The 27,925-nt window shown below is 39.2% G+C and overlaps 1 protein-coding gene, 1 long non-coding RNA gene and 1 pseudogene across 4 annotated transcripts; 2 read left to right on the forward strand and 1 right to left on the reverse strand.

Moving 5' to 3' along the window:
- Window positions 1–134: 134 nt before the first annotated feature.
- Window positions 135–14,535, reverse strand: LOC145491144 (uncharacterized). 2 transcript variants are annotated; one of them, XM_081470300.1, is made up of 5 exons: window positions 14,272–14,535; window positions 9,931–10,047; window positions 7,508–7,649; window positions 5,186–5,301; window positions 135–3,262 (listed from the first exon to the last, which is right to left on the reverse strand). In XM_081470300.1, the coding sequence occupies exons 1-5, from the start codon at window positions 14,431–14,433 to the stop codon at window positions 3,050–3,052; spliced, it is 750 nt and encodes a 249-aa protein (XP_081326426.1). In that variant the 5' UTR covers window positions 14,434–14,535; the 3' UTR covers window positions 135–3,049. The 2 variants fall into 2 exon arrangements, with proteins under 2 accessions (XP_081326426.1, XP_081326427.1); XM_081470301.1 differs by lacking the exon at window positions 135–3,262 and adding an exon at window positions 3,289–3,490.
- Window positions 14,536–16,173: 1,638 nt separating this feature from the next.
- On the forward strand, window positions 16,174–16,927 carry LOC145491166 (uncharacterized). Its single transcript, XR_014049777.1, has 2 exons — window positions 16,174–16,362; window positions 16,848–16,927. It is a non-coding gene; the product is annotated as an uncharacterized LOC145491166 (long non-coding RNA).
- On the forward strand, window positions 16,873–26,517 carry LOC145491174 (fibroblast growth factor receptor 2-like; annotated as a pseudogene). The gene is made up of 10 exons (XR_014049781.1): window positions 16,873–17,001; window positions 17,634–17,940; window positions 18,568–18,678; window positions 19,193–19,369; window positions 20,402–20,524; window positions 21,599–21,666; window positions 22,306–22,346; window positions 23,397–23,496; window positions 23,872–23,971; window positions 26,147–26,517. The product of XR_014049781.1 is annotated as a fibroblast growth factor receptor 2-like (transcript).
- Window positions 26,518–27,925: the final 1,408 nt, after the last annotated feature.

A 27,925-nucleotide genomic window follows, 5' to 3' on the forward strand; every position in this document is an offset into this window, starting at 1 on the left:
GTATAAATTGCACCCGAGCCTGAATCCAGGTCTGTTACATTTGCACAATGTAACGGTCGAAATTTCGCCGTCACGAGTAATCTATTGGACAACCTGAAATATTTATTTATTATTTTTATTATATTTTGGGGAGTGGTCCGTAGAGGGGGTTCGTACGGGGAGTCTGTGGACCGGTCCATAGGTAGTCCGCGGACCCGGTCCGTAGTGGGGGTCCGCGGACCGGTGGTCAGTGTTTTCGGGTCACCCCAACGATAAGGCGCGTCTATTTGAAATGTTTTAATAAAAGGCCATTGAAAATAACTAAATGAAAGAGTTTCCTACCCTTTCATATACCTCAGCTTGTGAAATCACTACTCTTTTATATGCCTGAAGCCTGAAAATGGTACTCCTTTCTGACGGAGCTTTCCCGTACAGGCCATTATAGGAAGTACCCCCCTCCCCCGGGGCCCCTGACATGGCTTCCAGAATCCCTCAGACATACAGTAATGTATAGAAAGGCTATAAAGTTATCTTAAAAGAATCTTGTCTTCTCTGTCCGTACAGTAAGTTACCCATCCCCGTTCACTTTTCCCCTTGGATTTACGGCCATGGAGCAAAGCTAAGCGAGGTGCGTACAGAAATTAAACTTTACAGTACGGGCATCGTAGGATAGAATAGAACAGAACAGAACACAGCACAACACAACACAACTCAACTCAACACAACACAACACAACACAACACAACACAACACAACACAACACAACACAACACAACACAACACAACACAACACAACACAACACAACACGACAGGACATGACAAAACAGGACAGGATAGGACAGGACAGGACAAGACAGGACAAGATAGGACAGGACAGGACAGGACAGGACAGAACAGGACAGAACAGGACAGGACAGGACAGGACAGCAAAGGACAGGACAGGTCGCAATGCAACGCAACACAGCACAGCACAACACAACACAACACAACACAACACAACACAACGCAACAGAATATAATTTGATAATAACTTTTTTCATACACTCCAATAGGCATGTTTGTTAAAATGTGCTCTGTGACAAATATTTCCTTGCGATCGTTAATAAACCGTGGCCAGGTCTAGCGTACACTTGGCTACAGCGCGTTATCTTTTTCCCACATAAGTGTTCAAAAAATCACACAAGAAGCTATCGTGCAATAAGAAGCTCATCATGCAGTTTTATTTAAGTTGGTAAAAGAATACGTGGCTCCAGTATTACATGTAAGTAGGTTCTAAACCATGCTCATAAACCCGTTAAATTAAAGTTTGTCAAACTACTTATATTGGTACGTAAATATCATCCAATGCCGGTTTATGAACAAAATGCAAGATGACAAAAACTATTTCCTCTTTTCAGCTCTGTTTCGATCCTATTACAAATTCTTCACGAAGTGCTTCATTTAGCTGCCAAATAAGACTTTACATCGGCTTGGTAATATATTCTTATCCACATAACCTGGATATGAATCACAATGATAAAAATTGCATGGTGAAAATAATGAGCTTGACTTTGTAACCCTATTCAGACCATGAAGGCAGCACAGTGGTGAAGGGGAGCAGAAAGTGTCCGCGCCAACAACTATATAAAACTTTGTCAATATGTAACTAAAACCTGCCAAACTTTGGGCCTTTAACTTAACTTTATCGTTATCCGTTGCCTGATGTTTCCATGACAGTCGAATGTTTAAAGGCATGACCCTTTAGAGTTGCAAATTTTCAGTTGATGACACTGGAATGTGAAACAACGATTACCACAGTAATGTAATGTGAAACGATGTAGAGAGACCGTCGCTACGCCAAACTTGCGGCGAACAATGAATGGATATCTAATGAACGTTTCTACTTCAAAGGGTAAATCCTTGTTGTAAAACTGTGAAAAACTTTAGAATGGATTGCATTTACCTGCGCAACCCCTCTTTTAACGTTTAAGACTTAATTGTCTTGACATTATAGAAGGAGCCAAGGGAGAGGGGGTGGGTGGGGACCAATCAAACCTGCTCAAACAAGATAAAAAAATATAAATAAAAAAATAGCTCGGCCTGAATAGTGTCAGAAGTCGGGATATCTTAGCTAATTTCAGCTCTGACTAAATAGGGTTAATCAATTAGAATTAGATTTGAATAACAAGGATTAAGAACGGTTTAAAACCGCCAAGCTGAGAAATCCACCATTTCCAGCCACGTACAATAAACGTTCTCAATTGTTATGGAGTGAAACTAAAATTTTACCTACATGTAGGACTTGCCATTTCCCAAAGCTTGCCTTTTTTTTCGTTTGTTTGTTGTTTTTGTTGTAAATTTTAGTGTTTTAGTGAAAAAAAATATCAAAACTTTGATTTTTGATATATTTTTGACATTTGATATATACAGAGCCAATTAAAAGATTTGAACAGAGTTTTTAATTTTCATTTTGAGCTATTGTTAGTATAATAATGTCTGGAAATTTAAAATTGAAGGGGTCACTGAACTTTCTGACTGGTTCACTATTTTTCAATCCTGAGATCTTCCTTGCTTGTTCTTTCGGAATTCAAAATTTTCATTCACACTACCAAAAATATATTTCACACCAAATATATGGCATCATTTTGCAGCCAAAAATACAAAAAAACAAAAAATAGAAAGTAAATTTTTGGAGAATGACAAGTGCTATGTAAATTTCAGTTCCACGGCATCGAAACTAAAAAGTTAATTTAACGTGGCCGGAAATAGTGCAAAAAAAAAAACAACAACAACAAAAACAAATCAAAAACAAACAAACAAATAAACAAAACAAAAGGAAATTCGATGAACAAAGTTAGAGTGGATAAAGCAGCTAAATTGTAATCGGGTAAACTTGCATGAAAAAGGATAACCGGAAGTTTTGCGAGTTTATTTCAATAAGCATGAAAGTGTAATCGGTAATGCTTGGAAGCTATAGTTTTTTGTTATGCAGCCGATAATTTGCCAATTCGAAGCTGTGAATTGCACTGTTAAGAATTACCTAAGATACCATAACAGAGGCCTTGTAAAGTCAAGCTGGAAGAGAAGCAGTTAAGGAGAGGATCGGTTGGATCCTTTGGCGTGCATCACAAACAAGACTCGTGGATCTGGGTGTAATATGTCTTCTACTTGAATAAGAACCAAGGATCCGTCTTCGTGGTTGCATCCCAGATACTGATCCCTTAAACGGTGACATTCAAACAACGAGTAACTTCCATGCTTCCTATGAATGAAGCGCTCAATTTTCCCTGCTTCGTCTTCAGGCTGAAAGTCAACATGGATAAGAATATTGAGCAGATGGAAATGGCCATTTCAAGCGTCTAAACAAATAATTGAACAGAAAATCACGTCACGGATCCTCTGTTTGAACTTACATATGAAAAACTTCAAGATAAGCGGCAAAGCGAATTCAATTTGACTTGCTCCCACTGTGACGCAAGTCAATAAGTCAGAGTGCCAACGAGGGATAACTGGAAAACTTTCAACTTTCAGCTTCCAGTTTGTTGTAATGAAAGAAGAAAAACAAACAAACAAACAAACAAAAACAAAAACAAAAACAAAAAAAAAAAGAAATAAAAGCAAAGAAATAATAAAGAAACACATGTAGAGTTTCAATCGTCTTAAAAACTAGTAAAAACAGTCGACCAACATATTAAAATATATAATTTAAACAATCGCACTCAACCTGTTATTATTGTTATTATTAGTAAAAGTAATTGGACCGAGTGGAGTACAATTCAGAAAATAATCGCGAGAATAATTTTAAATTCGCACCAGCGAGAAACGCGAACCCGGTTTGAAATTACGGGCACAATTGTTCCCTGTATTTAACAACACGATTTCCAATCACTAATTATTTGTATTTATAACAAATTTCGAAATTTAAAAAAAAAAAGTCTTACGAGAACTTCTTTAGAGGAAAGGGTCAGTAGCACTTTCCATGAGTTTTAAAAACTTTAGGCAACATTAAGAAGGAAGCCATCAAAGTGCGCGTAATTGACATGCGAACCACGTGGGTATTCAATCACAGGTATCCAATAACAAAAAGTTGTAATCCGATACCTTTACTTGGACACCGAAGTGATCGCACGCCGATTGCGTAACAAATTGGCACACGGAGAACCAATCAACATCGAGAATTTTGTTATAGATACGATTATATTTGTGATTATTATTTATTTTAATTTATTTTTTAATTACAGTCGAACCTCTATTAAGCGACCCCCTATTTAAGTAAGTGGTCAATCTTTATTTGGCGGCCGGCGGCCAAAGCCCTGGAAAAAGTGCGGAATCGTGGCTTATTTTTCTCTAAATGTCAATACGAACGCACTTGTTTTGGCCAGTTTAAGTCACGTGACACCCGCGCGTGAGTTAGCCGAATTTGTCTATAAAAACCTCTATTCAGCGCCCACGTCTATTAAGCGGCCGCGGCCAGCTTCTTGCCATCCCAAGGGTGATTTTGTTTTATTTTAAACCGCTATTAAACGGCCAGGAAAAATTGAAGTTGGAATTTTTTAGCCAGATGAAGTAAATGAATGGCAATATGGAAACGAAATTGTTTCTTTGGCTTTTGTTACGTCATGGACTGTATGATAACTACCATTATTCTACTTTTTCTCCACTTGCATTTGTTTGTACTTAAATTTGATAAACTGAAAACTGGACCACGCCCAACGTTGTTTTCGGGTGAACCTCTATTAAACGGCCACCTCTATCAAGCGGCCTGTTGTCTTGTTCCCGAGAGTGACCGGTTAATAGAGGTTTGAATGTAATTACTTAACTTTTCAGTAGTGTCCTGTTTGATATTTAAGTGTACTTTTAATGCATAGACTCTCGCGTAACTTCCAGTTTTTGGTAGCCTTAGTCTACCCGTAACCATGCACCACCGAGGAATTGGTTAGAAATCTGGGAGTCAAAAGAGTTATTAACAGTACTCAGTCTGGGAAACCGTTGTTCCGCTGCCAGCGAGGTGGCCTTCTAGGCTATCACCTTTTAATTGTTAGAGCATTTCAGATAAAAATGACTAAAAAGTAAACGTCACTGCAAGGAACTCAAAATTTTGAGCTCTTCTTGTCATTAACATTACGTTAACAATTCTAGCAATTATGTGACGTGATTAGCGTTGCTTAATACATATGCGGCAAGAATAAAATTAAATTTAAATACAATGAAAAGAAATTCACCAACCTTCGCTACAACATTGTGCTTTTCCACCGATACATAGTATTTTTCCTGTCCAACACTTAGTCCAAGGCTGACCCTCGGCTTACCTGGTGTCGATCTGTCCTGGACTTGAACAACACCTACACCATTACATTAACAGGAATCATTTTTTAATTCTATTTAGCCCGGGAAAGAGAGGGATTGAGGTCCCCTCTAACTTTAAACGTTTGTAACGGACGTTCCCAAAATCTCATACCCCATCGTAATAGGAGGAGGAAGGGATAAGGAACCCCTGCCCTTGGTTTTCGTTCTAATAAGACATGACGTAATTAATATAAAATAATAGATAGCTCCTGTCAGTTTTGCAAGTGTTGATCATGACTTCAGGTGACACCACAAGACGTCATCAAGCCCGCCATCTTGGATATGCTACCTCGGACTTTACTACTTTCTTAGGTAAATCAGAAAACAACGTACATTGATTAAAAATTAATAATAATATTCCAAAATAGTAATTATATATAAGTAACAATTCTGCAATACCGATCGAAAAACCTAAAGAGATCAATTCTGTGTATTTTTTTTTCTTTTATTAATTTTAGTAATTCTTATTTCCACGAAAACTCTGAGGATATGTTCTATCCAACCCGTCCTTAGCTTTCCTGTACCGCCGGAGCTGGGATTTGTGAGGTCGGAGGCACATCCCCCCAGCAAACCTCCTGCACGGTGGGTATGGCAACCTTGTCGTGTAGAGAAGGATGCACAGAACTTGTTCTCCAATTATTGGACATTCACTTGGTCAAATTTGCATAACTTCGGCTAAGATGAGGAATGTATTAGTATTGAGTAGTCGAAGTATAAAGTATTAGTGAGGCAAAGTCCAGGAAAATGATGCCAGCCATCTTAACATGTCAAGCTAAATCGACTCGGTTTAGACCTCAAAACATTGTTCACATTAATACGATATTCTAGGAATTTTACCCAGTACGATTGATCAGTTTTATAGCGCCATAAAACACGCGATGCAGTGTGCATCGTGCTGTGTGCTGTTTTTATGTGCAAATTTTGAAATCATCTTCTTTCTACAAATTTGGAGGGTTTTTTGTTTTTTCACTTCGTCAAAAGATACCTACAACTACAACACGAGGCTTTCTTCTAGAATGACTTATGCTCTTCCAAAAACCAGAACAAACTAAGGAATATTCAACATTAGATATCAAGGTGCAAAGATCTGGAATGATATTAGTGAGGATATTAAGCTTCCGTCACTTAAACATTTTAAGGAAAAGACAAATCAAACATTATTGCATGCTATTAGTACATATTGAATATCTGTAATTCTGTATGTAAATTATAACTATTCTCATCAATACACTGTATTATCCAACTATTTTTCACTAAATCTGTATGTATAATTAGTCATTTTGTGTGTGCATGTGTGTGTGCTGTTGCATGTGTTTTTTTCTTATTTTCACTTATTATCTGACCCAAAGAAATACTTGCTTTAAATCACTAAGAATGGCTGCTCAGGAAAGTCTTGTTAGCCCATTAAGGCTATTTCGGCCTGCCATGATATATGTACTCTTTTATTTTATTTTAAACTTATTTTTGTTCTTTTAATTTTAAGCTGAATGAGTACAAATTAAGCTGTTGTTGTTGTTGTTGTTGATCTAACTTTTCAGACACACATCCCACCATTCCAATTAACAATGGCTGATAGCCTTCATTGTGGCAGCTCAGAGAGTAGGGACTCATCAGCTAGAAAACTGGCCGTTGTCTGTCTATACTTATTACCACGTGGTTATAAAAATCAACAATAAACGTGGATGCTCTAACCATTTTCTCAATCCCCCTATTCTAACATGGACAGAGGCTGTTGAGGCGCTCACCCTCTTTGAACTCTTGTAACTTTAAAAGCGGCGTAATGACAAACAAGAAATTTGGTTACTTTTAATAAACCATTTTCTGGAAACCCGTTTCATTAAATTTACTTGTCATTTGTAAAAGAACTTGATGCAACGATGACCGTTGGTTTGAATTTTGCTGTTGAGGATAATGGCATTTTTTTTTTTTTTTTGTACTTTCTTGCGGTAACTTAGCTTTTGATTTTAAGGTAAATTTAATTAGCTTTCCCTAGCAACTTTGACTATTTTCACACTATCCAAGACGCCGTATGTAAGTTCGCGAATGTTCCGATTAAATGACATTATTTCTACGTTAAATGATATCATCATTTCAAGGTACTGACCTGAAACAAAATACTTTTCATATGCTATAAATTGTCTGTCTCATTCTCAAAGCTTTAATACTGTAAGGGTAAATTAAACGCATGTGGAAAACACTCACAAGCACCGGTCCGGTCATCGAACCTTCCAGAAAATTTGATTTCTGGATCACCTTGGGCTTCTAATTTCATTAAGGAATGACCCTCATACCGATCATTGGCAGTCAGACTCCAAACTTGATAGTCGCCTCGGGTAAGAGGTACCTAAAATAGAAAAGAAGTCTTTACTTTTGCCACTAGGATACCTGAGCAGAAACCATCCCTTCCTTTTGTCACTTTTGTACTCTTACATCATCTCGCCTTCTTCCCCTGTTTTACTGATTAATTATTTTTTTTCAAATCTTAAAACTATGTACACACTATACCATATCGACAGAACATCCCTGAAAAGATTCTCTACACCAGTAGGCCTTCAGGAAGTTTAAAGGTAAGCTGGCTATGGGCAAAAATATTTAGTGCAATGCACCATAATAAAACATGTCAACACGTACTCGGTTTCCGTCGAGAAATATATTGAAATTCTGCTTTTAATTACCCCTGTTAAAATATGTTAAGCTCTTAATTAGTACTCTAACGAACAGCTGCTATTTATGAATAGTTTTTTTTAATAATTTTATAAAGGCATGTGAACATACCACTTGTTAATATGCGCTATAAAAGTACCATTGTTTTTATTCATGATACAACAAATAGTGATAGAAACCGACGTTTCTTTGAATCTAGCGCCATTATCAGGGTTACATAATTAATGATAAAAAGCGTTTGTGAAGAGGCTGAGTTGAAGCGAATTTGCATAAAAGAGTGCCAAGCTAAGTACATGAATACTTTGGCACGAGGATAATCAGACTGTACATTCAGTTCTGGTCTAAGATCTTGAATACACAGCATTTCATCCACAAGGCAGTCAAATTTGTTCGTGCATTTCTTGATTACATTGAAGCATGCTAAGAAATTGTTCGGAACAGCAGTGTTATGTTTTTTGGAATAATGCTTGAAAATGGATGACGTCTTTTGACGGTGTCCCTCAACGCGCGTGTGAAGGCGGTCCTTTGTGTACCCGACATAACCTGGATCACACAGGTCACACCTGAATAAATAAACAACGCATTGCTAGGTTAAAATTTTAGGATTGAGCTCACACAGGCTTAGACCTTGTTTAAGCTTGCGGCTAGTAAACACGGGTTGGATGGTCTTTTGCACCTTGCTGCTAAGATCTAAGTTGTCGTTTGACAGACACTGCAGCATCCTGATCTTTAAAGGGGATAACTATCCGGATGCCGTCATCGGAATGCTGTTTAGGCTGGTCCACTGCGACTCTCGAGGTGATAAACCTGTTGATGACGGAATCAATAAGGTGATTCGGATACCTCAGCTTACGGAAGACTCCTCTCGAGCAGGAGTAACCCTACGTTTATCAGCACTCAAATTTTACTGCCTTGTCAATGAAATGCTGTGTATTCAAGATCTTAAACCAGCACTGAATGCACAGTCTGATCCTCTTCGTGCCAAAGTATTCATGTAATTAGCTTGGCACTCTTTCATGCAAATTTGTTTCAACTTAGGCTCTTCACAAACCGCTTTTTATCATTAATCATGCAACCCTGATAACGGCGCTAGATGCACCGAAACGTCGGTGCTTGTGCTTGTGCTTGTTCCGTTGCCGTTGCAGTTGCAGTTGCAGTTGCCGTTGCCGTTGCCGTTCCTGTTCCTGTTCTTGTTCCTGTTCCTGTTCCTGTTCCTGTTCCTGTTCCTGTTCCTGTTCCTGTTCCTGTTCCTGTTCCTGTTCCTGTTCCTGTTCCTGTTCCTGTTCCTGTTCCTGTTCCTGTTCCTGTTCCTGTTCCTGTTCCTGTTTCTGTTCCTGTTCCTGTTCCTGTTGCTGTTGCTGTTCCTGTTCCTGTTCCTGTTGCTGTTGCTGTTGCTGTTCCTGTTCCTGTTCCTGTTCCTGTTCCTGTTCCTGTTCCTGTTCCTGTTCCTGTTCCTGTTCCTGTTCCTGTTCCTGTTCCTGTTCCTGTTCCTGTTCCTGTTCCTGTTCCTGTTCCTGTTCCTGTTCCTGTTCTTGTTCTTGTTCTTGTTTTTGTTCTTGTTATTGTTATTAAGAATACCCATTGGACATAATTGGGATTGAAAACAGCCTAAAAATTATTGAAAATCTTAGGGTTAGAATTTAGCCAGTCAAATGTCCCTGTGAAGCCCTGCTGCCTAAGAGGAATAATTGTCTTTGATGACAATAGTACATCACCGAGAAAAGCTTTCTGAGTACAAGATGATCGCCAGATATGCGAGTAACAGCCAGGCAAAGGAAAAGGCATACGTAACAAAAATGGACGCCTCTTCCAGGCGTTCAGTTTGTTGGGGCGCAGTGCGAAAACAGCGCGGGAAAAAAAAAATAGAAAAAGAAAAAAAGAGTTCTGTTTTTCGCGTTGCGCCGGCCCAACTAACTGAACGCCTGGAAGAGGCTAAGAAAATGGATATTGCCCTATATTACCGTACGCGAATTTTTTTCTGCATCGCCCTCCATCTTTATTAACACCATGGAGTAGTCTTCCTTATCAGAGTTGCTAAGACTCCAACGATGAAAATAGCTTGTTGAAGGAAAATTTACCTGAGAAACAAAATCGAAAAGAAGTCTTAACTTCACTTTTGTCATTAGCATAGTTAGGGGGAAGGGGGACTGCCTTACTAGATTTAAGCGTGTACTCACGCATTGTTTTTGGTCTTTTCTTCTTTTTCTTTTCTGATTACTTCTTTCAAATACTAAAAATATTCTCGTATATAATCTAAAACTTGGATAAAATATTACTTCTTGGAGACTCCCACTTCATTTATTATTCATCGGTTGTTTTCCCTGAGATCTTTTAGCCGTAAAATTTGATAGTGAGTTTGCTCCAAGTAAATATTCACCAAGCTACGAAGTGGCTCGGTAAATATCCACCACCAGCCACTGACAATGAAGGGAGAAATTATTCTAAATTTTATCAAATCAGTAGGACAAAGGAGCTGCATAGATTGGCGGCAAAGACTGCAGAAATCTTTCGGAAGCAAATTCGCGCGCTAAAAGTGCAATGGTGCGAGAAGCGTTACACGATTAATCTTCTTCTTCTTCTTCCTGGGCGACTCACCTCCTTCTTTTCTGAAGATTCTAGTGAGCGTATAAATAAAAAAACTACAAATTAAAATAAGGCTAAAATGCTATAATAAAAACTAAATAATAATAATAGCACTAATGATAATAATAATAATAATAATAATAATAATAAAGTCAAAGTCAACATCGTTTGGTTTGGCCTTGGTCAGGCGGCAGGCTTTTCTTGAAGGCCGTCAAGTTTGGTGCATTTACTGTTTCATTGGCCAGGCTGTTCCACTCTCGTATCGTTCTCGGGAAAAGCGAGTACATGTGGTAGTCCGTCTTTGAGCGGGGAATTTTGTACGCATCTGAATTTACGTGCCGTGATCTCCTTTGAAGTGGAGTCATGAACTCTTGTGCGTCCATGGCTATCAAGCCTTTATGAATTTTATACATCATGCGGAGTCTAAGTGTCTGTCTCCTAGTTTGGAGGGAAGTCCAGCCGAGCTCATATAGCATGTCCCCTACGCTGGATGTGTTGTTGTATCTGCCAAGAACAAATCTCGCTGCCCGACGCTGCACCATCTCGAGCTTATAGATGTTTCCCTGTGTGTAAGGATCCCAAACGGTGCAGGCATACTCGAGGGTAGGTCAGATTAATGTTTTATAGGCAGTGGACCTGAGTGCAATAGAGTTAATCTTTAGATTCCTTTTCAGGAATCCAAGAGTTCTATTAGCTTTACTTGAGATTGTGTCGATGTGTTTGTTCCATCTCAGGTCTGATGCTATAGTAACTCCGAGGTATTTGGCTGAGTCAGCCGTTGCTAATGTCTTACCATGAAGAATATAGTCATTTTGTACCATAGCACGTTTGCGCCCTACTCTAAGTACTTCACACTTGTCTGGATGGAACTCCATTTTCCATAGGGTTTCCCATTCGGCTAATTTGTCTAGGTCTCTTTGGAGCACTTGGGTGTCATTGTCTGAGTGGATGGTCAGGTACACAATGGTGTCATCAGCAAATAGTCTAATGTTAGAGGCAAGGGATTCAGGTAGGTCATTTATATAAAAAAGGAATAAGCATGGACCCAAGACAGAACCTTTTGGTACACCAGAAAGTACTTCGGCGTCGTCTGAAAATTCTCCTTCAAGGACAACTCTCTGCGTTCTGCCACTTAGGAAGGATTGGACCCATCTGTTTGTCCTACCACCAATTCCATAATACTTCAGCTTGGTAACAAGACGAGGATGGCTGACTTTGTCAAATGCCTTACTAAAGTCCATCACCAGGATATCCGTCTGGGATCCAGCATGCATAGTGTTAACTAGGTCGTTTACGAATCCCAAAAGCTGTGTTTCACACGATCTTCTATCCCTGAAACCATGTTGTAGGGGGTGCAGGATGTTGTGGTTATCGGCGTGCCGCATGATTGAGCTTGCTATGATATGCTCCATCAATTTGCTTGATATACACGTGAGGGAGATAGGTCTGTAGTTACTTGCATCATATTTAGAGCCCTTCTTATAGATAGGTGTGATGTTGGCACATTTCCAGTCGTCTGGGATTTCTCCGCTTTCATACGACTTCTTAAATATGATAGTAAGAATGGAGGCTACAGGTTCTGAGAGCTCCTTCATCACTCGAGGTGTTATACCATCCGGTCCGGGTGCCTTATGGATTTTAAGCTGGTCTAACATCCGCTTGATTCCTGCCCTAGTTATTTGGATGTCGTCTATGGTGGCAAACGGCGATGACATCATCGGTATGTCTTGTGCGTCTGGATTGTCACGTGTGAACACTGACTGGAACTGCATCTTTAGGATATTAGCTTTATCTCTGGGATGAGATATTGTTGTGCCATCTTTCTGCAATGACCCAACACCCATACTGTCCCTTCTGCTGTGTTTGATGAAGGACCAGAATCTTTTCATTCCAGAGAAGTCATTTGTGTCTTCTTCCATCGGTGAGATGATAGACTCGACATGCTCCCAATACTGTTTCCTAGATTCCCTCTGGATTTTTCTCTTTAGCTCTCTCATCTTCTGGTCAAGTAGACGAGAAGCTCCAACTGCATTCCTTTCTCTTGCTCTTTTTCGCTTGATATTTGTTCTGTCTCTCTGCCTGATTAGCCTTTTAATGCTAGGGGTGATCCACGGCAGGTTGTTCTTGTGTTTACATGTCTTGTGTGGAATGTGTTTTAGGGTGCCGTCATGAATGGCTTTTTTAAACGTAAGCCATAGTTCATTTACCGACAATGTATCTTTGTTACGATCTATCACCTCAGTTGTGGTTTGGAGGTCTGCCTCAAAGCTATCCCATCGTGCCCTCTTATAGAGTGGTATTTTTCGCCGTTTCTGTTTGTAGCGAATGGGACGTATGTCTAGATCTATCATTGGGCAGTCGTGGTCTGATATGCCAGGCAATACCTTGACTTGGCGAACTCTAGATGGATTATTAGTGATTACTAGGTCTAGTATATTTTGGCTCCTGGTAGGTTCTTCGACCATTTGGATAAGCCCTTTATCGTCGAGTAGATCCCCAAATTGGTGATGTAGTGTAGGAAAGGGGCAGGTTTTCAAGGTTTTGTTTTTCCAATCCCAGCCTGGGAAGTTGAAGTCCCCTCCAAGCAGGATATCATGGGCAGGATTTATTACAGAAAGTGATTTATCCAGTTCTTGGAGGCTGTTTTCATCGCCTACATGCGGTCTGTAGTATGCTCCTATATGGAGTGTCTTACATCCAGTAATATGAATATTGCACCAGAGCAGTTCACACTCTGTTTCCAGGTTACTTTCTCTCACTAGTACTAGGTCTTTTTTAGCAGCAATAAACACCCCGCCGTGAGGGTCGTTTGGTCTGTCTCTCCTCTCTACCTGGTAGGTCTCTGTAGGGAAACACTCATTGTTGCTGTGCTCGGTTTTGCATCGTTAATCAGATGTAGAAATGTTTCTCTTTTAGCCGGTAGACTTTGGCAGTTGACGTTCAGGATAGATATATTCTTCTTCACTGATCGGGAACTTTTCGCCGAGTTTGTTCTTGGTAAAGATGAGTCGTACAGGACACCCGGCATGTCTGAATGGCTAAAAGAACTCGGGTTGGCAGATAATTTACCTTGTGTTAAGCTTGAGAAGGAATTTGAAAGTTCCATGTTGTTGTCAGCATCAAATAGAGTGCTAGAGAAGTTTGGTACACCACAACTTGAGCATATCCATACCGCTGATAAAGTGGCTAGGCCTTCATACTTATCATACCTATCAGGACTCATTAGCATACAGCGAGTATGATACCAAATGTCACAAATGTCACATTGGACGCCTCTCTGATTAGGTTTCACCGGTTTGGTGCAGGATCCGCCAGGATGTTTGTAATGTGGGCCAGGATTCAGTTCGACATTACCGCTAAGTAGCAGGAGAGAGAGCACCAGGAACGAACTTGGAGTACGATCCCGTTTCAAGATGGCGGACCTCCATCTCTGCTCACGATGAGTTCTTATTATCGCCTCGAATCCTATCCCAGGAGGATCCTTGACGGCAAGCGTTGTTTTCAGTCCAAAGTCAATCACTTTATCTTGAGGAAGAGTACGATTTAGTTGCCCTGTGTACATTGTAACAGCGAGAATAAACAGTGCTGCAGGAGTTAGAAAATTTATGGCCGCCATCTTTAATGACCGCTGACCTATATCAATCAGGTGATTAACAAGAAAAATTAATAATTTTTTCGTGCACTGTGTGCTCTGTCATTATTAAGTATAATCAACTCACCACAGCAAGTCTTGTCGAATTAGAAGAATTGTCATCCGACATAGAGCGACTGCAATCCTTTAAGCTATGTGTATTGCGCAGGCTTGATGAAACCACTGCCCTCGAGCAAGTTCGTAACAACACTGCTGAAATCTTCCTCTGATTGGTAAAAAGCTTCAACATCTTACTTTATTGTACCCTCTTTGCCTCAATTTTCTCAATCAATACCTCTCGAACCGAATCTGTATGGGTGAAAGTCTAATATGTTAAAAATCAACTTGTAAAGTTAAACCTACAAACACGCATCTTCTGGCCTAATGTCATCTTAAATAAAGATCTCTTTGAACGGTGTGGAACTGAACCAATGACTACCATCCTGATGAGGAGACGCTGGAGGTGGATTGGCCATGTCACCCGTCAAGAAGTTTTCATTGCAAAAACTGCTTTACATTGGACTCCAGAAGGGAAAAGCAACGGGGCCGCCCCAAGATCACTTGGCGACGGACAGTGGAGAAAGAAATCAAGGAGATGGGGAAGACCTGGGGAGGAATCAAGCTTATGGCAAGGGACCGGCAGATGTGGAGGGAGCACGTTGCTGCCCTACATGCCACCTAGGCGTAATGGGCATGAGTGAGTGAGTGATCATGTATTTGAGCTACTATACCCAAAGTAAGCAGTTGCGAAAGTTATACAGACCCTGAAACCATGCTGCAAAGAGATCACCACTCCCGTGATACTTTTGCATTACTCTAACCAACTATCAAGCATTCTAGGAGCTGGCCAATTTGTGATTTCGTAATATACCCGTAGTTGGTGAAGACAAGGAAGTAAATACTAGATGAAATATCATACATTTGAGCTCAAAAGAATATCTACTTTAAGACGTTTATGGTAGTTTGATTTGACTTATCGCTTACTTCTTTGCCTTTAACTTTTGGTATGTTCTTCTCCAGAACCCTCAAAACCAAGACTTCTAATCCATCCAATCTCCCAAGAAAATATTGCAACAGGACAGAAGACAAATTTCAGCTGTGAGGCATTTGGAATTTCAAGGCCAGTTGTAACTTGGTTTAAAGATAATGGTACAGTAGCTAAAAACAGAATAAATGAGATCAAGCGATCTTTGTGTTGACTGTTGATTCTGTCGAACAGCAAGATCAAGGAAGATATTGGTGCGAGGCAAATGATGATGAAGGATGGAATCGATCTGCCGTCGCCAACTTAACAGGTGTGATTTATAATAAAAAAGCTTGTTAATAAGCCATTGTATTTCTTTCACTCACTGATATCACAGAATTTTTAAAGGTGCCATTGTCTTGCGATTTTAGGTGATTATAGAGCTGAGGAACTGGTTACAGAAGTAATATAACGTGCTTAAAAATTGTAGTAAAACGGAAAAGAAATACAGAAAGAGGGCATGGATGGACAAAATTGGAGAGAGTAAAAATGAATCACATTCAGATAGACTTTAAAAAAAGATAAAAAAGTTCATCTTATATCATTGTTTGCTATGTCAGGCTGTAAATTTAGTCATAAAAGACTGTTGCTCTGTCAAAGTGAGCTGAATTAAGTAAGATATCAGTGGCCAAGCCACTTATGCGAATGTGGGTTGAATTTGCAAGTTACTAGGCAGATCAACAATACTTACAAAACCTCGTTCGCCTCAATATTCCAAAGACACGCAGCAAAGATCATCTAACTTAAATAGTGAGAGGTAAAGTTGTTTTTCTGTCCCTATAGCGGGAAATATGTAGTATATTAAGTAAGTAACGTTCTTTACAACAGTTATCTGGAAGCCGGTATTTTTAACACATCCTAAAGACGTCGCTGTAGAAGAAGGAAGTAACGCTACCTTTAAGTGTGCAGCAACTGGCTCCCCGCGTCCAGAGATTACCTGGTTGAAGGACAACTCAGTCCTCTTAAATCCTTACCTGATTCAGAACGGAAGCGTCTTATACTTGGTCTTTTGTTCGGTTACGAAAGAACAACAATCTGGCATGTACCATTGTGAAGCAACGAATCTAGCAGGAAGGACACAATCAGAAGCGGGAACGCTGACGGTAACATCGAAGGTGGCTGCGATACCAACAGTAAGCACATTTCCGCGTGAGGGTAAGGATCGTTTTAGATGCAGATTTACGAAAGAATAATTTCCGTAAGTCCGAATATGGTGGCATTCACTAGGCTACGCCATTTGTTTTCTGGATCTGCTGAGCACATATATTTATTACTATAGCATATAAGTACTTAATTACTGGTCCCAAGGGAAACACTGAGTTTTGTTGCCCCGAGACCTTCAATGTTCCCGAGGAGATTGTAAAAGGGTAGAGCAGTCGGTTTTGATGAGAAATCTAGACCGCGGTCAATATTGGTTTTAGTCAATCATCTTCGTGAATTTGGTACTTCCCTCCTTGCGAGACACTGCTCTGTGGTAATCCAATGTGATCTAATAATAATAATAATCATCATCATCATCATCATCATAATCATAAATGATAATTGATAAAAAAAGGTAACATACGCTGTCTCTTATTTAGGTCTAGATTATCTCGTAAGGTAATGGCAACCTGACATGCGGCTTGTTTTAATTTCGGTAGGAAATGATGCACCGAATCACAGACCCACTGGGTTTTCTGTGGAAATAACTTCAGCCTCAGTGGTTCAGTGGTCGCCGTAATAGTCTTCGCGACAATTTTTTTCTTTATGAGAAAGTTCTGGTGTAAACAACAAAACAGCAAGCCTGATCCTGAGGTGAGACGAGTGATCTGCAACCAATAGCTCACTAAAATTAGCGATGCATACCAAATTTGAGCAAATCTATTTTTTTTTTTTTTCGTCCAGTGGGACCGAAGCAATCCCATAAGCGCCCGAGTCCTTACTGTCAGCCCAGGCCATGACCCCAATTCGAAGTGAACTATAGCATCCGCATGTTATTTGATTGCTTTACTGGATATTTGCAATGGCAGTGTATAGCCTAAGCTGTAACCTCAATTGGGAAACATATACTCCAGAGTACCTTTTAGAAATCCCCCCCGCCCCACCAAAAACAAGGAAACCAATTGCTTGAAAATGATGTCAGAATTATCGAAAAGTTGGACTAGTGTAATTTTAATACTGATATCAGAGTACAGAAACTAATTAAATCCTATCAAAGATGAGGGATTACGGGTAAATACGGAACAAGTAGTTGTCGTCATGGTGGAATAGAATCTAACAAAGCGGCATCATAGTGATATAGACATATGAGTTTAACAAGACCTTTGCATATCAAGAGGCGTTAGATTGATTGGAAGGGTGGACAAAAGTACCTGAACAAAAGGACAAAAGGTCAAAAGTACCTGAACGAAGTACAATGTACTTCGCCGCTATATTTTATTTCATAGAAAGCAGAAGGTCAAGAAGGGTTTCCGATTTTGGACAACAGAGGAGATGCATTGGCCCATCTGATGGACGAGCAAAGTGTCCCAGGATTCCAAGAATCTAGCCAGTCCGTCGAAGATGATCACAAGGTCGTTGATAATGAAACGTACTTGAGAGAGAAGGAAATTGACAGGAACTGGCAAATTCCTCGAGAAAAACTGGAGATAACGAGAGAAAAACTTGGCAGAGGAGAGTTTGGTATTGTATACAAAGGTTTCTATTTGAGGCGAGACGGTTGCAAATTGCCAGTTGCCGTCAAGACTGTGAGAGGTTTGTGTTTATTTGTGTTTATTTTTTATATAGGCTGAGTTTAACACTTGAAACGTAAATGGATAAATTCAACAGTCGTTTCATTCTTTTTTTTTTTCCTTAATTTATACTGATGTGTCAAATCTCACTGTCTTTCAGTTGCCCTGCAAACGATACATACGTCCGCAATGCCATTGCCAATGCGACACGATAAAAGCCTCATTCTCCGTAGCTAACAAAAGTAAAGACAATGCTAAAGTTGCTTTGACCTCCTCTAATACTCAACTCAAGATTTAGGAGGAACACTAATAATTTATGTTCTGTTCCGGCAGATTCTCAACTATCATCTACATGGCGACACTCAGAAATTGAGTCGCCGGACTCGGCGAGTCGGTTTTGGCACCAACTTGGAAGCCTATATACATGCGCAAAATATCCACCCTGCGGATGTTGTGTTGATTCATGCTAAGAGCAATGCAGCTGCAAAGGAGATCAGTATGAGCGAAAAACGGGCCAGAAATTGTCCATTTCTTGTTCTTGTAAGATGTATTGGCGAGACACACCGTATTGTTGTATATACAAAATTTCATATCGTGCAGATAACATGTACACACTGATTCTATCTAGGCAGAATTTAAATTCTTGCAGATAGTAATAACCAAGCGGATCGACTGGCACTCATCGGTGAAATGGAGACGCTTATCTGGGTTGGATGCCATCCAAATATCGTCAGCCTGGTTGGAGCATGCACATTTGAAGGTACGACCAAGAATTGTTTGGACTGCTGTATTTAATTGGAAAAGCGGCCTTACGCTTATTAATATCATTTTCGAGGTCGTCAGATGGCTTGACCAAGGTCGGCACTTGTTCGAGTGAATACGCTAAATACCAAAGGGAGAGACTACTAATTAGTTGTCTCGATAAAGAAGCAATTTCGGGTTGATAAAACATTAGTTTAATGACATCTGTTTTGTTATTTTGAATTCACGGCAGTTTACAATCAAGAGATGTTTTTGTCACTGTTTACTCAACTTCAAGATGGGATTTAAATTTGATGAGGGCATTTTTAACATGATGTCATATCATTCCACCTATCATACATTCTGTGGCCTGGAATTTATAACTGAGATATCTACTTGTAGCTGTTTAGACTTCAACTACCACGTGTATCTACCGTGAGTTCTCTAATTAAATCAGGTATATCTATAAAAAAACAGAAAGTGGTTTAAAATTAACATTGTTGCAAAACTTAACGTTTTTTGTTTGCTATTAGAACCATTATACGTTGCTGTTAAGTCTTGATAAGTTACTGCGCTAGAGTCGGGTTCGAAGATGCACAGAACAAGAGTAACTTCCGTATGCTAACATATGGTCCAGACTGACGGAAAGGGAATTGCTGCGAATTGCTTCAGATATCGCCAATGTAATGCAGCATTTGGAAAGTAAACTGGCAAGTCACACTCTAATTTATTAAGCAGATTATAATTCTGATGCTTTTAAAGGTCCATTAATCGACTCGTGCACGCGCTAGCGCAGGTTGCTAAGAGGGGAAAATTTCACTTCTGCAGCCTGTTCCTTGAAGGTCCCGAAAAGTTTTCGCAACCGAAAAGACGTAGCAAAATCTCAAACCTTTTGACTTCAGAGCTGATTTATTCATATATTCTTAATACGAACAGAGGTTCAGTTCATTTCGACCTCCTTAGTCTTCCAATATCGCGCCTGGAAAATTGTGTAAGCATCTGGAACTTACTTTGGCTATCTAGGCAACTGATTATCTGAAACGAACCAGAAAACATTTACACAAGCACTTTTCCTACTACCTTAATTTCTAAAATGGCTAAAAATCACGAGATATGTGTAAATTTTTCGACGAACGTGATCGCAGCTTCATATCACGAACCGTCATAACTCCGAAATTCAAATTGCGCTGGTTTCCAAACGAAGGACGCTGTCGAGCTGGAAAGTTTTCAGATGTAAATTTAGTTCCTCCTATGCCTGATGAGGATAAAACCTTTAGGGGCTCTTTAGTTTTGGATTTGAGAATTTGATGACGTCACGTAAACACGTATTGAGAAAGGCTAACTTTGACCATAATCTACAAATTGGACTAGCAATAAATTTAAAGCTATCAAAAATGCTATGTTTAGTTACAAATGTAAAGCATTTTAAACTGTCTGAAATTTACTGCAGCATAATTAAAATTTAAAAGTTTATGGGATCTTTATACCTTATGCATTCGTGAAACTAGTGGACTTAGCTTAAAATGACCGAGAAGGACAATTTCATTACGCTTATTTTTCAAATGTATGACAGAATTTATGTAATGACAGTTCTGAGAGGAATGACGCTCTTTCTTGCTTTTTTTCTTCTTCTTTTGTTTTGTTTTGTTTTGTTTTTTTGTTTTTTTGTCCCTCTTTTTTAAATATTTCGGTAACCCACATTTTTTTAGTATAATAAGTATTATTTTTCTTATATTTTGAAGTGTGTTCATCGAGACCTAGCTGCTCGGAATATTCTTGTGGGGAAGAAACTAATTGCGAAGGTAGCAGATTTTGGAATGGCACGAGATATCTCAAAAGATGGCGAGTACATTAAAACCACTGAGGTACAATCTAAATGCTTTTAACTCGATACCTTCGGCTTTTCGCTGATATTGGTTACAATTTTGGAGCCAAGACTGTAACTCGAGAATGAAACAAACAAAAACAGAAACAGAAAAACGAATAAACAATCAAACCACAGAATTCCCTGTCTGTTGCCACCAGATGGCGCAGGAGGGGATTTTGGATCAGAGAGAGCGCCTTCAACCGTGAAACCTGTGGCCTGGTTCAGACTAAAATCTGTGATTTTCCGTAGCTTTTTTTTTTTTTTTTTTATCTCTTTTGTCAGACCAAAACTTCTCAAACTCCATTCCCTTAGGGCCACACACTGACTTATATACCCCATGTAAGGTAATTCCCTCCCCCCACCCCCCTCGGCCAGGTGATCTGAAGTATGATATACGAGTGGGCCCATTGTTGTAAGGGTACTATCTTGACTTATGAATGAATATTTTAATTGCTTTGGGTTAACTTGATTAAGGAGAAAAATACTTTACAGTAATCGTGTGACGCAAGGTAAAAGATAAAGTCTGCATACGATCCAAATAGCCCATCAGACCGGAGCTTATCCTGGTTTCTGTAGCATGAAGCGAATATATAGGAGTATTTCTTCTCCCCCGCCCCTGGATGGGCTACTAGTCCATCGCATGGTTACCCCCAGCATTAAGTTCGCCGGTAGCCATTTATGCACCTGGGTGGAAAGATGCAATGTGAGAGTAGACTGTCTTGTCCAATAACACAACGCATTGTCCCCGGCGAGGGCTCGAACCCGGACAGCTCGATCCGCGCCTTCCCAATGTAATGTAACATGTAATGTACAGCATGTTAATTGTTACATCGTATTTTTAGATTACTTCTGATCGCTTCTGTACTAGAAATAAATGAGTAAAAAAATATTTATTGCATAAATATACCCAGCTACAACAGTAAAATTTTATCTGGCGTAGTGTCCACAATTTCTTAAGTAAGACCAAGTTTTCTGAGTCGACAGTGGCTGAAAAAAATACTTTCAAAATTACTTACCATGCATTTGATATGGTGTGATCAGATTGACAGCAACTGTATTTTGCCTCAACAAGGGAAAAATTCCATGGCTCTGGATGTCAACCGAAGCCTTACGAGGACGCTTTACTACAAAGTCTGACGTGTGAGTAATATTCGATTTAAGGACGTTCGCACCAATTGTTTCTGCGCATCCTTACTGTGCGCGTATGTGTCATGCATCGCGAGCGCGCGCTAAGTAATAAAATGAACAATGATTCTTCTAGAGCAGATGGCCATTCTAGAGCTTTGCTTGGATTTAACGATCTTGGACGTTCGGTGACCCCTATGTTTCTTTTTATAGACCATTAACTCTACCGATTTTCTACGTTTAGCGAAAAAAATTAAGAAAATCTATCGATTAGAAGTTTGAAGTTTTTGCAAAATGCACCATCCAATTCCGTTCTTTTTTGCTCTTCGTTTATCTGTGCGACAGTTTCAAATGCCTCTTGAAGGGTCAAGCTTCATGAAAACGTTGGCAACATTTGGAACTATCTACGCATCAGACCCACTTCTCCAAATATGACTTGACTCACCTTCGATATTTTTAATTATAAACTCTTGTAGACCATGCTGAATTACGTTTGCCGATTTTTCAAAATCAGGGCAGTTTTTCACACGGTTTATCTCTGAAACAAAGTCAGTGACCCCAATTTGTTTTGCTTTTCTGACTCAAGTAACTCATTATCTGCGTGCAGTAAAAATTTTAATGTAATCAAAACAAGGTTTAATTTCACGATTCCAGGTGGTCTTTTGGTGTCCTGCTTTGGGAAATAGTAACCCTTGGTAAGTCTGAGTAAAATAAAGTTTTAATTTTATTGACCTTGGTATATCCGTAGTGAGGAACTGTGCCCTGGACTACCTGTAGTTCTTTAGGACCAGGTGCACTTTCACAGGTATTATAGCATAAATTGTTTTTCTTTGCCCTGTCGTAAGACTATTTCTAAGTTCCACGAAAAACAGCTATAACAATGTGGAGCCCAGACATACAACAGACGACAAAATTGTTGAGACACTCGGCAGTGAAATTCGATTATCGAGCGTCCTGGAAACATTTTTCCCTTCCCCCCCCCCCCCCAAAGAAGATGTTGATTTGTCTATTTCTTACACTGCGCAGACCACAGCGCCTACACAGCGTAGAATTGGGGGGCTGAGGGTATCAGAAAATTAAGGCTAGATGCAAATAAAATAGAATAAGTGGTTAAAAATCGAAAAGCGTCATTTTCTAAAAGTTTCTCAACTACTTTTGTCGCCCATTGTAGTCTTACGACAAGGCCAAAGGAAAAAATAAAACAAAAAACAAAACAGTTATAAGCTCCATATTGTTATAACGTGCCATTCTTTTGTTAAATATACTGAGTAAAAGCTGGCTAGTAAATTAAAACTAATAGGTTTAGGGCAAGGGATGCCACTGTATCAAAGTGAAAGGTAACAGTCAATCTGCCCTTTCGAACGCGGCCTTCTAGTGTTTGGCAACAACGTCTATGCTCTAAGGCAGGTCGGACACACGGCTATATATGCTTAAGAATCTGTAAAATTGGTGTCGTTTTTGGTTGCATACAGCATTATAGCGGAAATCGCGCACAGGAGCGCCAATATCTTCTTCAGACGCCTTCCCTCGCTATCTACGGCGCCTTTTACTTGATTGATAACTTTCGTTGTCTGTCCCTGGCGGAGAGTCTAACGTAACAAAACGCTTGATTTCGTCAGTGGAGCAGGGATTCCTGAGATAGAATTAACTAACGTTGTGTCGTAAAATCACCGAGGAAACATTTTTAGAAGGTTGACGTACGAAGAGCTAAACAAAGGGACAATTGTATTGCTTGTATAATATAGGTCAACTACCATACAAAGGAGTCAAAGGACTTGTTGAGCTTTACACCAAGCTCAAAGGCGGAGTGCGACTGGAAAAACCTCCCCAATGCTCTGAAGAACTGTAAGCTGTAGTTGTGAATACATTAAAACAATATCTTTACGTCTTTAAGTGTCTCTGTTGACCTAAAAGGAGCGCCTCTAACAATATCGCGATACAGAATCAGAGATCGATTCTAAGCGCAGTTGTCGTTGGCAAATCGTCTTATTAAAATATTCTCTAGCTATTTTGAAAGCCAAGCAGATTTTCTGTTTGCGGTCTAACAACTGAGTAAAGATTAAAACAATTGCCGTTAGGTTCATAACTAGCGTGATCTTACAGTATGCGCCAATTGGTTTGAAACGTTTAGTGTTTTTTACCAAGCCTTTTGTTTCTTTTAATGTCTATCTTTACATGTATCTATAATTTTTATACTTATACTTTATCAAACGTTTTTAGGTATAGGGTGATGTCGCTTTGTTGGAAGAATTTCCCAGAGGATCGCCCCACATTCAAAGAACTTCATTTGAGGCTTCACGAGATATTGCACACCAAAGCGGTGAGAAAACTGCTAATAACGAAAGCAATAACAATGAAGATGACGATGACGAAAACGACGACAGTGACGATGACCATGACCATGACAATGACGATGACGATGACGACCACGAGGATGAGGACGTGGACGAGGACGAATCGGGGAAGACCATGACCGTGACCAGGACCGTGACCAGGACCATGAAAATAGAAAACCTTGATATTGGGCTAACATATGTAAAGGCTAATGAGAAATGAACAATGCTAATTGCGAAAAACGTTCAGGAACAATAAAATTTTATGACATCTTCCTGAAATGGAAGCAACCATCGACACCCATTTAAGAGGCCGTCTCTGTAAAAACAGACCACTGATTTTACCGTATGCTTATCTTCAGTTTACAGTATCAATTACTTTTGCGTATTTCCGGTATTACGTAAATGTCGGCTACATAAAAACACGCACTAATGTAAAATCTTCCATAGTACCTGAAGAAGGCTGGTTTGGCCAGCCGAAATATAGTACACCTTCAAAAAATCATTCTACGTTGTGTCGGTTTTTGCTTTTGTATTCTTCATTTTATATGTAAAGCCGATTAGATCACTACTGATCCAACGTATACCAGCAGGATAATCGTTCCGGTTGCTTGCTTAAACATTTTATAGTCACTGATTTTACTTCGAAAATTCGATTTTTCTCATAAGCTGGGATTTCGAAGTCCTTACCCAGTCAATCACTAAATTGAGTTTTATTTGATTAAAAATTCTAACTGAACTTTTCTAGGATTGATTGAAGTTCGGTCCGCTCGACACAAGTTGCATGCCTGCCGAAACTGGAGAAATAGCACATATTGCCGGCGCTCTAAAAAAATAATATTCGCTCAAAAGTCCCAATTCTTTTTTTCAAATATAGATATATCATAGCAGTTTTTTTTTTTTAGCTATGTTGCAATCGTAATTCAGTGTTGTCCCTTCAACGGTTAAAAGAAGATTTTCTACCAGTTAAATCGAGTTTTGAACCAAACACGAAAATAGCTCTACTTTGAAGGCGCGTTTTAAAAATATGGCACCTGTTTGAAACTGCTGAACTAAATGAATAGAAAGTATAAATGGCCCTTAATTTAAAGCAATAGTAAAATTTGTCTGCCCACTAGGTTTTCAAAACTAACGACCGCTTAAAGTTCAGGAAATTTTGAAAATATTCCAGTGAGTAACTAACATACTCGCCTTCGTAAAGTGCTCCGATAAATTCACATAAATCTCTTACCTGGCTTCAAGATTAAAGTTTTGGTCCTTTGTAGCGATCCTTGAAACCTAGGTAGCATTTAAAACTGCCAGCTTTTCCTTCCAGCGGTAGGTTTGTATACAAGGTACATTTATACGTTCCTCATCTGTTTCGATCGTGACGGCCACATACTTCGATGTACTTTGTATTACTGACCATTGCTTTCCTCGAAGCCGGTTCAATCATGTAGAGTCCTCTCATAAGGTTTGTAGAAGCACTCTTTTGGACAACTCTCGGCACATATACATCTATGAGCAGTAAAAGGTGATCCGGGGATCCAAGGAAGGATTGATAAATGCCAAGGCCATTTTGTGTTTACAACAGTTGTTTTAGTTCCCAATCACATCATGATGATTCCCGAGATATCACATCATCATGATTCCCGAGATACTCACGGGAAGATTGGGAACTCAATTTAGTGATTGATTAGGTAAGGGCTTCGAAATCCCAGCTTATGAGAAAAATCGAATTTTCGAAGAAAATAAGTGGTCGGATTTTACAGAGACAGCCTCTTAAGTTGCAGATATCAAAAGAAAAAAAATAGATAGTCCTTATGGTAGTGCCACTTACCATTTATTCCTATACCCCAGCCCTCCCACGATCCTCTTCCATTTTCCCCGCCATTTATTGGTTGTTTTCATTCAAAGAAAAATGTTTTGCAAACATAAGGAAGTCAAAGAGGATGAGCACTTCAGAACTTACAAGGACTTATTTTATTAAATGGTAACATTAAACCATCTAAAGCATGTTAGCTTTGTAATGACAGCTTTTAAAATATTCTCTCGTCCCCCCGACCTGAGATTACAAAGCATTTGCGTCGTCATTGTAAATGTAGCTTTCGATTACAATTGTTGGATAACGAGAGTGCTTAGTTCTCCACTGATTTTATTTCATTATTCTTCTTTATTTTTAGAGGACCTATATCAACGTTCAATATTTTGGAGAAAGGCGTATGGCAATCGGCGAGGACGTCGTTTAACGTTAACGGAGAAAATCTGTTACTTGACTAAACTCCCTATCCCAGGAACAAGAAAAACTAAATAAATTACTATATTTAGAGAGGAAGCCACATCAACCTCAGCAGCTGGTTTTCATGCGGTCCTTCTATTCTGTTCGAATTGGAATTTGGAGTGTTGATTTTTGTGTAGGGCCGGAGTAAGGCGAGAACCAACAACAAACTTAACCCACATATGGCACTGGGCCGGAATCGAACAAAGGCCACATTGGTGGGAAGCGAGCACTCTCACAACCGCGCCATCACTACACCCCTCAAAAATAAATATTCTTTTTCTAATTACTATTTAAAGTGTCGTAAAGCTACAACAATGAAATGATTAACAAAGTATTAATTTTAGTTTGTCTTGAGTTTTTCTTGTAATTATCCATGGCTGTCAAACAAGCAATGCCAACCCATAAGTATCTTTTCTTGTACTTAGTTTTGTTGTATGTCTTATCTAGTTTCTCTAGTTATTTAACGATTGTTCTTACCAAAGTCATGTTTCGTCTTGCTGACCTTGGTTGAAACCTCCACGAAAGTTTAAGTCATAAGTAGATTTCGAAAGACTTCTCTTTTCCCATTGTTTCCATTGCCTGATTGTCATGCACTTATCAGACCGTCCCAGTAGGTGTGTCTGACATTTTGTCTTAACTATAACAGGGAGACCATTTTTAATTCCCAGGGCCAGTAAATCCAAACATGTCTACAATTAAGGTATGCATGTGAACACCTTTGAACTTGTAGTAATCATAATAAGTATCAGCAGTATCAGTAGGATCATGACAAGTTGCGCATCGAAGAAAAAATAGCCGTTGAAGGCCCCAAGACTCTCGGTACTTTCGCAAATTCAGCGGGTCATGTCATCCATGGACGGTCCAACAAAAGTTTCATACCCTTTGTTTTGTTCAGTTTTGAGTCTACATATTTGGCTCAGCAAGTTTTTATTTTATTTTATTTTTTTATTTTCATCTTATTTTCTAGAGTCGTTTTGAAATAATGATTTTTTTCTAGCCACTAGCTAGACGTGAATTAATAGTCGTTAGACTTAAATGAAATTAAAATTAAAATTAAAATTTCAAACAGTATATATTCAGAGTGGTCTTTGATTTCTTAGTTTTAAACTTAATTAAACGCAAGCAGGACAGGGAAACCGCCTTAACTTGACCGTTCAAGTCAAGCCTGGTATACTTCACCAATTTATCTCCCATTTATCATGAAAATTTGTTGCGACATTTCCTTGTACTTGGAAGTTTTAATGTCCGTGGCAACTGCATTCTGAGAGACACGTTTTTCATATTTGAAACTTTCTTCTCTCTTTTTTTCTATTCACAAAATATGATTTTTAAGACTTCAAACGTTGCCTTCAATTGGTTTTAATTAGTTTTGAGTCACTTGACGAATTAGAAACCAAGCAAGAAACGTAATTCCGCCTACATATCGTAACTTATAATGTAATAGGTTCATCGCCATAATCATTGCATGTTTCTTACCTCGAAGAAAATATTTTCTCTAAACACTAACAAAATACGAAGAAACCAAGGAACAGTTAGTGATAGTTTGCATGCAGTTTTAGTCATTGATGACATTGCTTGGTCGTCGGTAGATTCTAGTGGAGACTCAAATCATACTAAGATATTATGACCCCGTTGTTTTATACTTGGACTCTGAAGTTATCGGTTTTCTATTTGAATTCAT

The sequence above is a fragment of the Orbicella franksi genome, chromosome 6, assembly GCF_964199315.1.
Source record: "Orbicella franksi chromosome 6, jaOrbFran1.1, whole genome shotgun sequence".
In the NCBI taxonomy this organism is placed as follows: domain Eukaryota; kingdom Metazoa; phylum Cnidaria; class Anthozoa; order Scleractinia; family Merulinidae; genus Orbicella; species Orbicella franksi.

Coding starts and splice junctions, on each gene's coding strand:
- LOC145491144 (XM_081470300.1), bottom strand. CDS start 14,433: ATGTTGAAGCTTTTTACCAATCAGAGGAAGATTTCAGCAGTGTTGTTA. Junction 10,048..14,271: donor ATTCGACAAGACTTGCTGTG/GTGAGTTGATTA, acceptor TTTGTTTCTCAG/GTAAATTTTCCTTCAACAAG. Junction 3,263..5,185: donor AGCACAATGTTGTAGCGAAG/GTTGGTGAATTT, acceptor GTTGACTTTCAG/CCTGAAGACGAAGCAGGGAA.